This window comes from Macaca nemestrina, chromosome X (genome assembly GCF_043159975.1).
Source record: "Macaca nemestrina isolate mMacNem1 chromosome X, mMacNem.hap1, whole genome shotgun sequence".
NCBI classification, from domain to species: domain Eukaryota; kingdom Metazoa; phylum Chordata; class Mammalia; order Primates; family Cercopithecidae; genus Macaca; species Macaca nemestrina.
In genome coordinates, this window is record NC_092145.1 from 49622444 (window position 1) to 49634723 (window position 12280).

General features: G+C 37.4%; 1 protein-coding gene across 2 annotated transcripts in view; it reads right to left on the reverse strand.

The window, feature by feature from the left end:
* The window catches only part of LOC105499700 (interleukin 1 receptor accessory protein like 2), a 1280649-nt gene that overhangs the window by 5212 nt on the left and 1263157 nt on the right, over positions 1-12280 (reverse strand). For both annotated transcript variants that reach the window (XM_011772467.3, XM_011772468.3), the window contains one exon: positions 9621-9791. In XM_011772467.3, the coding sequence (XP_011770769.1) occupies positions 9621-9791 (171 nt within the window). The remainder of the gene's footprint in view (positions 1-9620; positions 9792-12280) is intronic.

Sequence of the window (12280 nt, forward strand, 5' to 3'; positions counted from 1 at the left end):
AGGTGGGGTCTCACTGTGTTGCTCAGGCTGGTCTCAAACTCCTGGCTTTAAGCAATCCTCTGTTCTCAGCCTTAAATGCACTTTTAAACTATGCTTTTAGAAACTAAAGCTATATCTATACATGAGTCTATCAACTTAAAGAAAAGAAATTACAACCCAGGTATCTAAACTTATAAGAGAAACTGTACGCACATGTACTAATTCATTTGATTGGGGTGTCATGGACTTTGGCTTTGCTAGCTTCTTTTTGGGATGAGGAAAGGAACAGGGTGACATTTTCCCTCCATTAGTATGGTTCTCCCCTTTCATCCATCTATTATATTTTGCCATCTGACAGTTAAGCAGTATGCAATATTTAGGGTTCTTGGGGCTTCTTAGAGACTTATCAGACAGAATTTACATTTGCCCCCAGAAGGAATGCCTGTCAGTACAGGTCCCACTATACTCAGCTGCACAGGGTGTGGGAGTTAAAGGGAACCTTGGAGAGAGGGAGTGGTCCCTGTCTCCTGCATACTCCACTGGCTGTGCTTATTCTGGCAAAGCCTAGTGGAGAGTTGAGGCAACCATCCAGATAATTCCGGCTGAAAACCTCCTGTAGAAGAAAAAAGGTCTGAATTATCCTGGTTTGCCCTATATATACATTAATCATATGCACTAGAGTAAGTCAGTCAGTACATCAAAATTTTCCCTGGGCAGACACAGCCCTAGTGTCCCAAAGAAAACATAAGCCATTTGCTTGGGCCCTGAATCTCGTGTTCCATTTCACTTGGTGAAAAACCAAGTGGAAGTTTTCAGATGTGAAGCCCACATTTCACTTCTTGGGATGATGATCAGTGGCTGGGCAGCAACCTCAGTGTTTGAAAGCAGCTGGGGAGGTGCCTCTAAGGGCTGACTGGCTCTAAGGAAAAGAAGGAGAGACTGTGCCCTAGCTTCCATATTCTGGCTTGCTTTCTGTTTTTCTTTCTTTTTCTCCCTATTCCCCTCTTTCTACCTCTGTCTTTATCCCTTTATTTTTCTGCCCTTTTATCCTCTTTTCTTTTTACTTCCCTCTTTGTTTTCTTTCTTGCTCTTTCTTTTTACCTATCCCATTCTTCCTCTCTCTCCTACCTCCCTCTGCCTCCTTCTTCCTTCTCTTCTTAAGTTTTCTTTTGTTGTCTTTGGGAAAAGATAAGAACCTAGCCATCAAGGAAAATAAAAGTAAATGAGGAAGAGACCAAATAGGTAGAGTTCATAGTTTTTACTTGCTAATCTTTAGCCAGGGAATTGTTGTTGGCTTCTATGAAGCAAGTGCCCCAGTTTCCCCTTCACCTCGGGGTTGTATGTCTGCATCCAATGACTGTGATCTGCAGACTGATACATTAGGCCCATGTCCTGTTTTTGCATAGCTTGTGAGCTAAGAATTTTATATATATATATATATATATATATATATATATATATAGAGAGAGAGAGAGAGAGAGAGAGAGAGAGATATTTTAAAGAGTTGTAAAAGAGAAGAATAAGAAGAATATGATGCAACAGAGACCATATGTAATCTACAAAACCTAAAATATTTACTATCTGGATCTTTACAAAGAAGTTTTGCAACCCCTGAATTAAAGATCAAGGAGGGCGGTTGGGTTTGGAAAAGTTCCAAATAATATAAGCAGAAACAGGTATCAACTTAAGACAGTGCCAGTCCATAGTTAGTAGTAGTCCCTGACAGGCAGTGGGGTTTGCCCTCATAGGGTTGTGGGTTTTTGGGAAGACATTTTAGAAATCTTCAAAAAACGTTTTTAAAAGTGTGTTACCACGAAGAGATAATAAAGCAATGTTTTCCAAAAAAAAAAATCCCTAAATCCACAGCACATATGAATACTCACTAAATCTTGCCCTGACTTGTTCTGGCAAATTTAGCAACTGAGTAGCAGGAATCCCTTAAAAGACTTTTTCCGCATAAAAATATGAGATATCCCTTAAATAAAAGGTCACTAATTCATTTCTTTGCAAGTTGTGGTTTGATGTAACTACTGATGACAGAAAAGACCAAAAGGGGCTGTGTCTGATAGCCTTCTGTTTCTCTAGACAAGTCTGCGAAACCACAGCAGATTATCAGACATGAAACAAAGCCAAGTACATTTAACCTATTTATAATCTTCAACAATTAGAGAAAGAAAAAAGTCTCCTTGAACATAGTTTTGATAGGGTGCTTAAATTGATATAAATTCATTTTTTCACATTGTCAGTACAAATGAAAGAAAACTATTCCTTTTGTCTCTGCTGGGAGTTGACAGAGAGTTAGGAAAATATTCTGGAATAAAATGCCTTGCCACTAGACTTCTTGGGATATGTACTTATTAGAGAGATGAAAAAATATCATTCCAGTAGCACCAGTATTTGCAAAAAGCAAAGAAAGTTGCTATCTAAAGCCTTATTAAGAACAAAGCAAATTCAATTTTAAAATCTCTTTCAAGGGCCATTGTATAAAACAAAATTCTAGTGCATTTAGAGGAGAAGTAGAATTAGATCTAGAAAAGTGACTTAAAAGCAAATTATGCCATTCATTAACAAAGGAAAAAGGCAAACTGAAGGAGGAAATAGAAGCAGAAAGAATGGCAGCCCCAAAAGAAATTGCTTCTAATGGGAGACATACACTTTTCCAAAAGAACTCAGTACTTTCTTAATTCTCAGGCCACTCTACTGCAGATGTAGACAAAAAGGACATGGGAGAAAAAACTCTATATTCATGAATTTTTATGTGGTCTTACTATTGCCTACTAACCATCTGATTTCTCAAACTAATCAATTAGCTTCTTATAAATTATTTTTGTGTTGACACCTCCATTAATGTCAAGGTCATTATCAGCAGCATATAGGATATATTTTTTAAGAAGTTAAAATAAAAATACTTAGCCTGTAAACAAAAGCATAAGTTCTTACTTTCCAGATTCACAAAATAGTAATTTGATACGCTTAAATTCACAGCTATGCACAGCAGCTATTATTAGTTAAAAAGATACATCATTAGGCTGAGACAAGATGCATCAGAAGAGATAATACTCCACTAATTTTTGGTGAACATTAGCTAATTTATAGCTATCAGCAATATTTATAAAACCTATAGGTTAATATATCAAGATCTAAAATCAAGCCTACATATGTTTCCTATATATCAAAGAAAAATATATTATTCATCACTGCATAGTTGGGGAAAACATCTCACATTTGCTATAACTAGAGGCTTACAGTGGGTTACTTTATAATGTAGTCTCACTAAAAATACTATCTGAGTTTTATATAATGATGCTAAAAATTAACCTATTGGCATAGTTATACACGTTGAGTCTATCTTGGCTGATGTTGCTAAAGATTTTAGGTCTTGATTCTGTCTCTGACAGATGTAAGATTCTGTATCTATTGTTTGCCGTGGAGATTGAGGTTATATAATGTTAATTTAGCCATGTGTCTCTGTGTGTGTGCATGTGTGTGTGTGTGTGTGTGTGTGTGTGTGTGTATAGGAAGCCTTTCTTATTATTTTTTTTGATAAGCCTTTCTTATTTTTATTTTTATTTTTTGAGACAGAGTCTCACTCTGTTGCCCAAGCTGGAGTGCAGTGGCGTGATCTTGGCTCATTGCAACCTTTGTCTCCTGGGTTCAAGCAATTCTCCTACCTCAGCATCCCAAGTAGCTGGGATTACAGGCACCTGCCACCATGCCCAGTTAGTTTTTGCATTTTTAGAAGAGACGGAGTTTCGCCACATTGCCCTGGCTGGTCTCGAGCTCCTGACCTCAGGCAATCTGCCCGCCTCAGCCTCCCAAAGTGTTGGGATTACAGGCATGAGCCACTGTGCCTGGCTGAGAGCCTTTCTAAATACGTGTGATATTACTTGTCCTACAAAAACCTTTCCCGCCCTCTCCCCTTCCAAATTCTTGGCTTGATAATTTACAGTTAGCTGAACTAAATTTCTTAGGAGGGAGTTTTGTTCTTTATAGTATGAGGGTCTTAATTAATTTTGATTAGTCATTGACTCAGCAGCTAACATGAATTTGCTGAGACCTTATGACTACCGGGAATTGTATGTATTTACAGTTCTGAGTTTGGAGGTTATATTTCTAGTAATGAACCCTTTACTTTCACATTTCACCTGTGGGTGAGTGGGGAAGCATGGCAGTGTGAAGAATCCACTCTGAATGCTGTCCACATTTCTGTCTTTTTTATCTTCTCTCTTCACCTCTTCACAGAGAGTAGAGGTAGGGAATGGGACACATTTAGAGACGATTGAAAGAAACAGAAAGTGGAGAGCAGCAAAGAAAGCGAACCTGCAAAATACCCTTCACCTCTTTCTCCCTTCTGAAACCCTAAAAGCTTGTAGTGTAACTAATTCTCACTGGTGCATCCTTAATGAATATGGAACAAAGCCACTTACTACTTACAGTCTTTTCTGTGTTTCCTTCAGTACTTAAGACAATCTTATCCTGGTTTTATACTATTTTTTTTTTTGAGATGCCTTTTCTTTGTGCCACCCAAACAGCAGATTTTCTGAATGAAATTTACATAATCAACTCTAACCTCTACCTCAAACTTTGATGAGAAACATTATTCTGTTGACCTCAGTACACTGCTGGACATATTGAAGTACAATTTTTTCTCTCTTGACTCTAACATGAAAGGGATGGTGGACACGTACAATTTTATTCCATGTGAGTAAAGTTCACACAATATGTTAAATTTCCATGGTTGTTCATGTCACCCCTGCCTCAAACGTTTTAGGTCACAGACATCAGATTGTCTGGAAAACGATTTTATTACTCCCCAAGGACAACTTAATTAAATGGTGTCCAATCTGTTCGGCTATCAGAGGAACTAGTGGCAATGAATACTTACAGATCCATGTACAAAAATTTTTTTTTGCATGCCTCACTTCAGAAGTGACTAGGGATCATCTGACACCAGATGTATTCTCCAATCATTTGTCATTTCATTGTCAGCACAATCACATGGCTAGTACTAAGCATTAAAGAATTGAAGATTAGATTAGTGAGGAAAGTCTACCAAATGCAAGAATGTAATCAGACATTATACTTTTTCCCTTAAATTACTGAAAGTCTTAGGATTCCTTCGTGGAAAATTGAGCATAAAGACAAATGAAAAGATAATTTGACATGTGAGGCTAAATTCATAAATATAATCTTAGTAGATGTGGCCGATAAACCATAAGCATGATAATATTTTTAGTTTTCTAGTGTATTTCTTGAATGCAATCATGCATGAACAACTCACATAGGGATCCTCATAGTCTTTCTATAAATAGAAAGGAAAATTGAGGTAACAGCCTTCCATGGATTTTTTTTTTTCCTCTTCAAAGTCCACTTAGACATCTGCAGCTTTTTCTAAAGCTTCATCCAAAGCTGGTTTAATTTATAATTGTTAATAAATATTGCATATGCACCTTTCAGCACCTTACCTTCTTACTTTTAAAGGGAAACACAGAGTACAGGATTGGTTTGTTTCTACTGTTAGTTTTAGAATGCTATTTTCTCCATCTGACCAGTGGCCCTCAGCCTGATTCAATAACTTTTTACATTTTTGGTTTTTATTTAATCTCTACAGAAACACTGAGATAAGATAGGCCCAAGAGCCTAAACGGTACTCATCCAAAAATGTTCCCAATCTCAGGATCTCAATTGCACAGCTGAGTTCTGTTGGTCACATGTCAGCTTCAGAGCACATCTGTTCATTCCTCAAGGATCCTCTAGGCCCCATGAACACAATGTGCTCTGTGTAGAGTAGTTTATACCACAAAACCCAGCAGCTGCATGGGTGAGAAAAATCTCTACTTCTCAAGTTTGTGTCTCTAGGCAGTTTGAATAGGGTGTTTTCTATCTGGCTTTCTTCTGGTTGCCTGTCACTTCTGACATTCAGATGCCTGTTGGCAACAAAGTTGCTTTCACTATTCTCAGGGACAGATGTTTCTAGTCTGGGAAAAGACAGACCAAACTTTTACTGGAAAGTAAGAATTCTTGCCATATTTAGGCACCCAACCTGAGAAAACATAAGGAAGATCCTGGCCACAGGCTCAAGAATGGAAAGGTAGTCACTGCCAGGAAAATAATGTCCAGATTGGAACACTCAGTTTCAGCATTTAGGAAAAATATTTGCATCAAATCTCCCCATCTCTGCTGGTTCATAATGGCCAAAGGACAACATATCCCTGGTAGGGCATGGGTGGTTCAGACACCTCCAACTCACCTTGGAAAGTGACATCTTTGAAACCAAGATTTCTGAGAATTCTTGGTTGTGTGTGTGTGTGTGTGTGTGTGTGTGTGTGTGTGTGTGTATGTGAGAGAGAGAGAGATTTTCATGTACTTTTGAAACTGTGTACATTGGAAAGGTTTGTGTGTTGATGAAGTTGAGTTGGAATACCGTGAGAGTAGTACAAAAAGAATGAAGATATATCAAAAGTGAAGACATTAAATACGAATGGGTTTATGTCATAGATGTCATTAATTTGATTCATAGAAAATTATTGTTGTGGATCAAGAACGATTTTATGAAGTCTGCTTTCATAGTCCTCAAAGGCCTCATTGCTAGTTTTCAGAGGAAGGAGTAGTCTTAGGTCAACATGTTTTAAATGAGATGTGAGGGACAAACACAGCTTATAATACTGTAACTAGGTTTCCCTCCCTCCCCGCCCCCCACAGGAATGTGTCTATATTTATATAGTATAAGCGTTAAATCTGTACCAATGGTTGAAAATACAGACCACAGAAGCTTCTTTAATAACACATATACACCAAGTCAAAATGTTCTACTCTGTCATTCATGTGTAAATCAAGTATATTATTCATATACTTCATTGACTTCCTGAATGCGTGCTAAAAATGCTAAGGAAAAACTCGTTAATCCTGACATGGTGACTGCTCAGCTAACTCTAAAATGTTGATGGAAAAGAAAAAATGTCAAAGGGCCTTTTTAAGAGCCTCTGTAGGTTACACTCGCAAATCGGAATTCAGAAAACATGAATTTCCTAGTTCAGGAAGGAAGGATTAAAATCAAACACCCTCCAGTGGTTGCATCTAAAAACTGCATAGTTGTCCCAAATGGTTTACTTGTAAAAGGAGTCTTCCTGTGCACCATTTAGAACCTAAGATCCAAGCCCCTACTCAGTCTGATTTTAAAACATTAAAAGAATTTTCTGTGGACTATAAAATCTCTGCCCATCCTGATGACATTTTTTCAAACAAAATCAATAAACATCTATGAAGCACCTAATGAGCTCAAGTCTTCTGCTAGATGACTATAAGGATACAAAAATAAATGAGATATAGTCCTTGCCCTCATGGAGTTTATAATCTTGCTGGCTAGAAAAGACATAAATAGATGAAACCCGTCTCTACTAAAAAATACAAAAAAACTGGGCGGGCGAGGTGGCGGGCGCCTGTAGTCCCAGCTACTCCGGAGGCTGAGGGAGGAAAATGGCGTAAACCCGGGAGGCGGAGCTTGCAGTGAGCTGAGATCCGGCCACTGCACTCCAGCCCCGGCGACAGAGTGAGACTCCGTCTCAAAAAAAAAAAAAAAAAAAAAAAAAAAAAGAAAAGCTAATAAAATTATTTTAAAATGCAAAATGTCATAGGAGAACAAATCTACTGTCGAATAAGTGATTATACACCATAAATTCTAGGGCTGGAGAGATTATTATGAACCTTTCACAGAGGCAGTGATATGGAGAAGGATAAGTAGGATTTCCAAATTCATAGAGGACTAACATTAACAAATGCATTACAAGGACATACAATGTATATCAAAGGCACAGTTTGGCTAGAGTGGAAAGTATGAGTAGAGGAAGTGGTAGGAGATAAATTTAGGAGATAAATTTGGGTTGGCAAAAGATTGTAGAAGTGTTTAGCTAAGGGTTATAAATTTTATCCTGTAGTAAATAGTGAATGATTCATTTGTTGAACGCGGAAGTGACATGATCAAGGAGATGTACATGATATTAGTGGGGCTGAATGGATGGGAGGAAAGATAAGGAAGGTAAAGGGATAATTAACATTGAAGGAGTTAGATAATTAGGGCCTACACTAAGATGGAAAAGTGAGAATGAAAAAAATGCAAGGGACACTGGATTTGGGAGAAAGACACAGAAGAATAAAAAATAACTCTGAGGTATCAGGATGTTCCTTGGAGAAACAACAAAAGCAGAATAGTATTTCAAGTCATAAAAATGGGGTATCAGGCTGTTCCTTGGAGAAACAATAAATATAGGGTAGTATGGGGAAAACTGCAGAAAGAAAAGAATGAAGGACCATGATAAGAAGCTTGGGGAATTCTTTCTTACATTTGTGGAGTAGGAAAAAATAAACCAGTAAATATTGCCTTCTTTGTTCCTTTCTATGCATGTCTAAATGTGCATACTAATGTGCACACATCAACATATACAGACATAAATGAACCCTAAGAAAAGAGATGAACAATCAAAACCCATTTGTTTCCATTTGTCTTCTGTCAGCTTAGTGACCAAGGTAGCCTGCTGGTAATCTGAATAAATATTATTGAGGAGCAGCATGATCTAGCAGAGTGAGAACCAAAGTCAAATAAATCTAGGTTCCACTGCCACCTCTACCATTTGCCAACTGTTTATCTTGGACGATTTGGGGGTTTTGCTTCCTCAGCATAAGGACATAAGTACCTACTCTCTCGCAACACAGGGTTACTGTAAAAATGAAATGAAGTAATGTATGTGAAATTATTTTATACACTGTCAAGTACTGGAATATAAGTTTTTTATTTTGTTATTATCACATGTTGAAATTAACATGTTATGATTTGTAGTTACCAGTTCAATCTTCCCTTCTCAAGGATATCAGTACTTATATGCAAATAAGTTCTAGCACTTATATTTTCCTCAATGGCATTTTAAGCTCTTCAAAAACAGGGACAATGTTTTAGATTTCTCTGTGTTTTCCTTACACTTTACTGTGTATGTGTATGCACTCTGGACATTAAAGGGAGAAAAGTACATATTTTGACTTGAAACTGAATTTATTCTGAAAGCCTCAATATAGCTTTCAATATGTAGTACAACTTAAAATGGCATTCAAGCCTAGCATACAAGTATCTTGAAAATAATTTAAATACACAGTGAGAGTGCTGTACCCAATGGCCTAATATACCTTTTTAAGTGGATTTTTCCATAAATCTGGAAATAAGTGACAAGGCGTAATGAATAACAAGGTTGAAAGGCATAGATTCAAAGCCATTAGTGACAATAATTGTAGGTATAAGTAGAAACACAGTGACAGAAGACTAGCTTTGGAACTGAAACATATTGAAAAGGCTTTAACTAACTTTTACAGATATTTTTTTAAAGATCATAATGCTTTTCAGGATACTAAGGCAATATAATAAAAATGACCATTATGGCACAATTTAGAAATCATACTCAAAATATTAGTGAGAATGCCTTTAAAAATATTCAGATGCTAGAAATTCAGAACACAGGCATATGGGAAAGATTTGGATTTAAGAAACTCTACTATGAGAAACAACTGTCTAAATACTTGGCTCTGATGTTTGAAGCCTTCACATAACATCCTAAAAGAAACAGAACGTTTTAAATACAAAATTTGAAAGTACTTACTTCCACTTGGAATCAGGTCTCTTTCTGGGATGAAGAGTTTATATCCATAGTGTTTTTCCAGGACATCTGGCAGTACTTCAAGAGCAAACTGCTCTTCCTCAGGATTGTCACAGTCTAAAGTATCTTGGTCCACTTTTGTGTAAGAGAGATAGGCATCATATTCCTTGTTGTCTTAAACATAAAGAACAACAAAAGGGTTGTAACTATTAGCAGGTTCTCTTTGAGTACTAAGAGGCAGGGATAGCACAATAATTAGTGACTGTCTTTAATAATTGGAAAAAAATAAGTCACATGCCATGTTATAGGAAATCTAATCCCTTTCAAAATAACCCAGTCATATGATATGAATTGAAACCTATGCAATGGGCCACCTATAGTCTGAACAGAATAAAAGAGAGAATTATTATTTGTGACTTTCAGTGACTATACGCATTTGTAATACTCAATGATGTATGAATGATTAGCTCAGTGTGTTTGAATGCAGGACTAAGTAGACCAAAGTCATGGATTTAACCCCTTTATTTTCCAGTTGGCTTGGCTCTGTTACTTGGGCACAGACTATACCTTGTTTGCACAAATATGTGCAAAAGATCCAACAGGGGCTGGGCCCTAGAGTGTGGAAAATTGAAATAATCCAGCCTCGCTCCTGGAGACACTGTTCACAGCACATGCCATAGTTCCAGTTGGTTAGTGTCGTCATCTTCATATACAAAAAGCAGTTCATTACCAAATATTAGAGACAGCAGCTGGGTTTTATACAAGTGCATTGCCTGTTATTCTTGTTCAGTTCATGGCCAACTAATATGACACAAGCTTCCAAAAGAAGCCTTTGTTTCAAAATATACATCCTTCCAGTATTGCCAAATTAGAGTTTTCCTCCACACATTTAGTCAGGGAGTTAACTGTGCTTTGCAAGTGTATTTTTTCCTCTTTTGCTGTATTGGCTCAGAGCCAGTCTCTCCAGAGAGAAAATGTGCATGTATGCATACAGTTTTTTTCCTGCAAAATGTTAATGAGCATAGCTACTTGAGGTATTAGTTTCTGAAGGTTTTAGATGGGCCACATCCACACTGAAAAAGTTATAGTGAGATTTTCAAAATTTCCTTATTAAAAAAAGTTTTTAAGTTAAAATAGTGAACACAGATTCATGTGGAACTATTAGTAAACCCAGTTACTTACAAATAATAACTGCAAAAGACTGGTAAGAATTTCGGGATTTGTTTCTCAAACACATCAATATTTTCTATTAAAACATGCCTAATTAGAACATACCTAAAACCTGACCAAAATGTAATTTATAAAATGAAGCAGCCACTCATTTATTTCCACCATAACCCACACCATGACTTCATTCTACATGCTGAAGGAGGAATAAACTATAGACATATGATGAGCTGTAGATACCCTCTTTTAGGAGTAGATGAGACCTCCCTATCTCTGAAGTAGGATTATGTTGTTCTAATTTTAGTAAGATTTTAGCCTTCACCACTCCCAAATGAAAGAAATTCTGGTTATTTATATTAAGATGGTGCCTGAAAGAAAGAGAAAGAGTTAATACTCTTTAGCATCTTTTCTGTCTGCAAAAGGCTTCCATAAACCTTGGTTGGATTACTTGATTGCCTGGAAGCAGATGTACATGAAGGACTGCCCTGGGTAGTTGAAGAGATCATTTCGCTTACAAGTTGGGCGCATTCCACTGTCGTGCATAAAATTCTGCTTGGAAGTGAGAATGTTCATAAGCAATGCTAATGTAAGAACCTCCTGGTAATCCTAGCACCTCTGCCCTTGTTCCAATCACATGCAGGATACACCTGCAGGCCCCTGACTTTCTCCAGCTATAATTACTCACCTGGGACTCAGAGCTGCCGATGACACACAGCTGGAAGAATAAAACAGGCCAAAGGACAAATAGCTCCGTTCATATGAGCAGAATATATTTCATTGTTCTTGATAGTGTTGCTGCCTCAAACTCCATAATGTCAGACCAGACCCTGTTACTCTCTCTGACTTTGATAACTTTCCTATTTCACAAACCTCCCTAAATTCAACCACTTATTAATTCATTCAACAATTATTTGTTGAGCATCTGCAATGGCTACTTGACTTCTTTACTCATCTGACCAGACCTTCTAGACTCCTCTCCTATTGCTTGTACTGACTATGATTATTTGTCTTCCAAACATGCTAAATTCACATATTCTTGATTCTGTCCTTACTGGTTCCACCTATATTCTGATATTGCAGTTCAATGCTACAAACACTTACCCCTAGAAAGTACTTCTATACTTACATTTCCTAAGTTGTGGCAAAGAGCATGGATGTCTTTGGTACGTGTTAACACCCAACACATCGGGATTATAAATTTTACCTCGCATTCTAGAAGCACACCATTCATTGAAAAAATGAATGCTCCTGGTTTCATTCATGTCCCTTTAAGATGAACTAAAGGTGAAGAGCTTATGGTGGCTGGCCAGAGCAGGAAGAAAGCTCTCAAAGTCACCATGTCAGATGTCCCAGACGCTTTAGAATACCAGCTAGTGAGCCAGCAGTGACACAGATGCTACAGTTTAAATAATGCACTCAACCTTATGTAGACAGCCAAGAAAACCTCATGAATAGCTGCAGCTGTTGCTCACAAAGAGGAGCAAGATAGATAAACC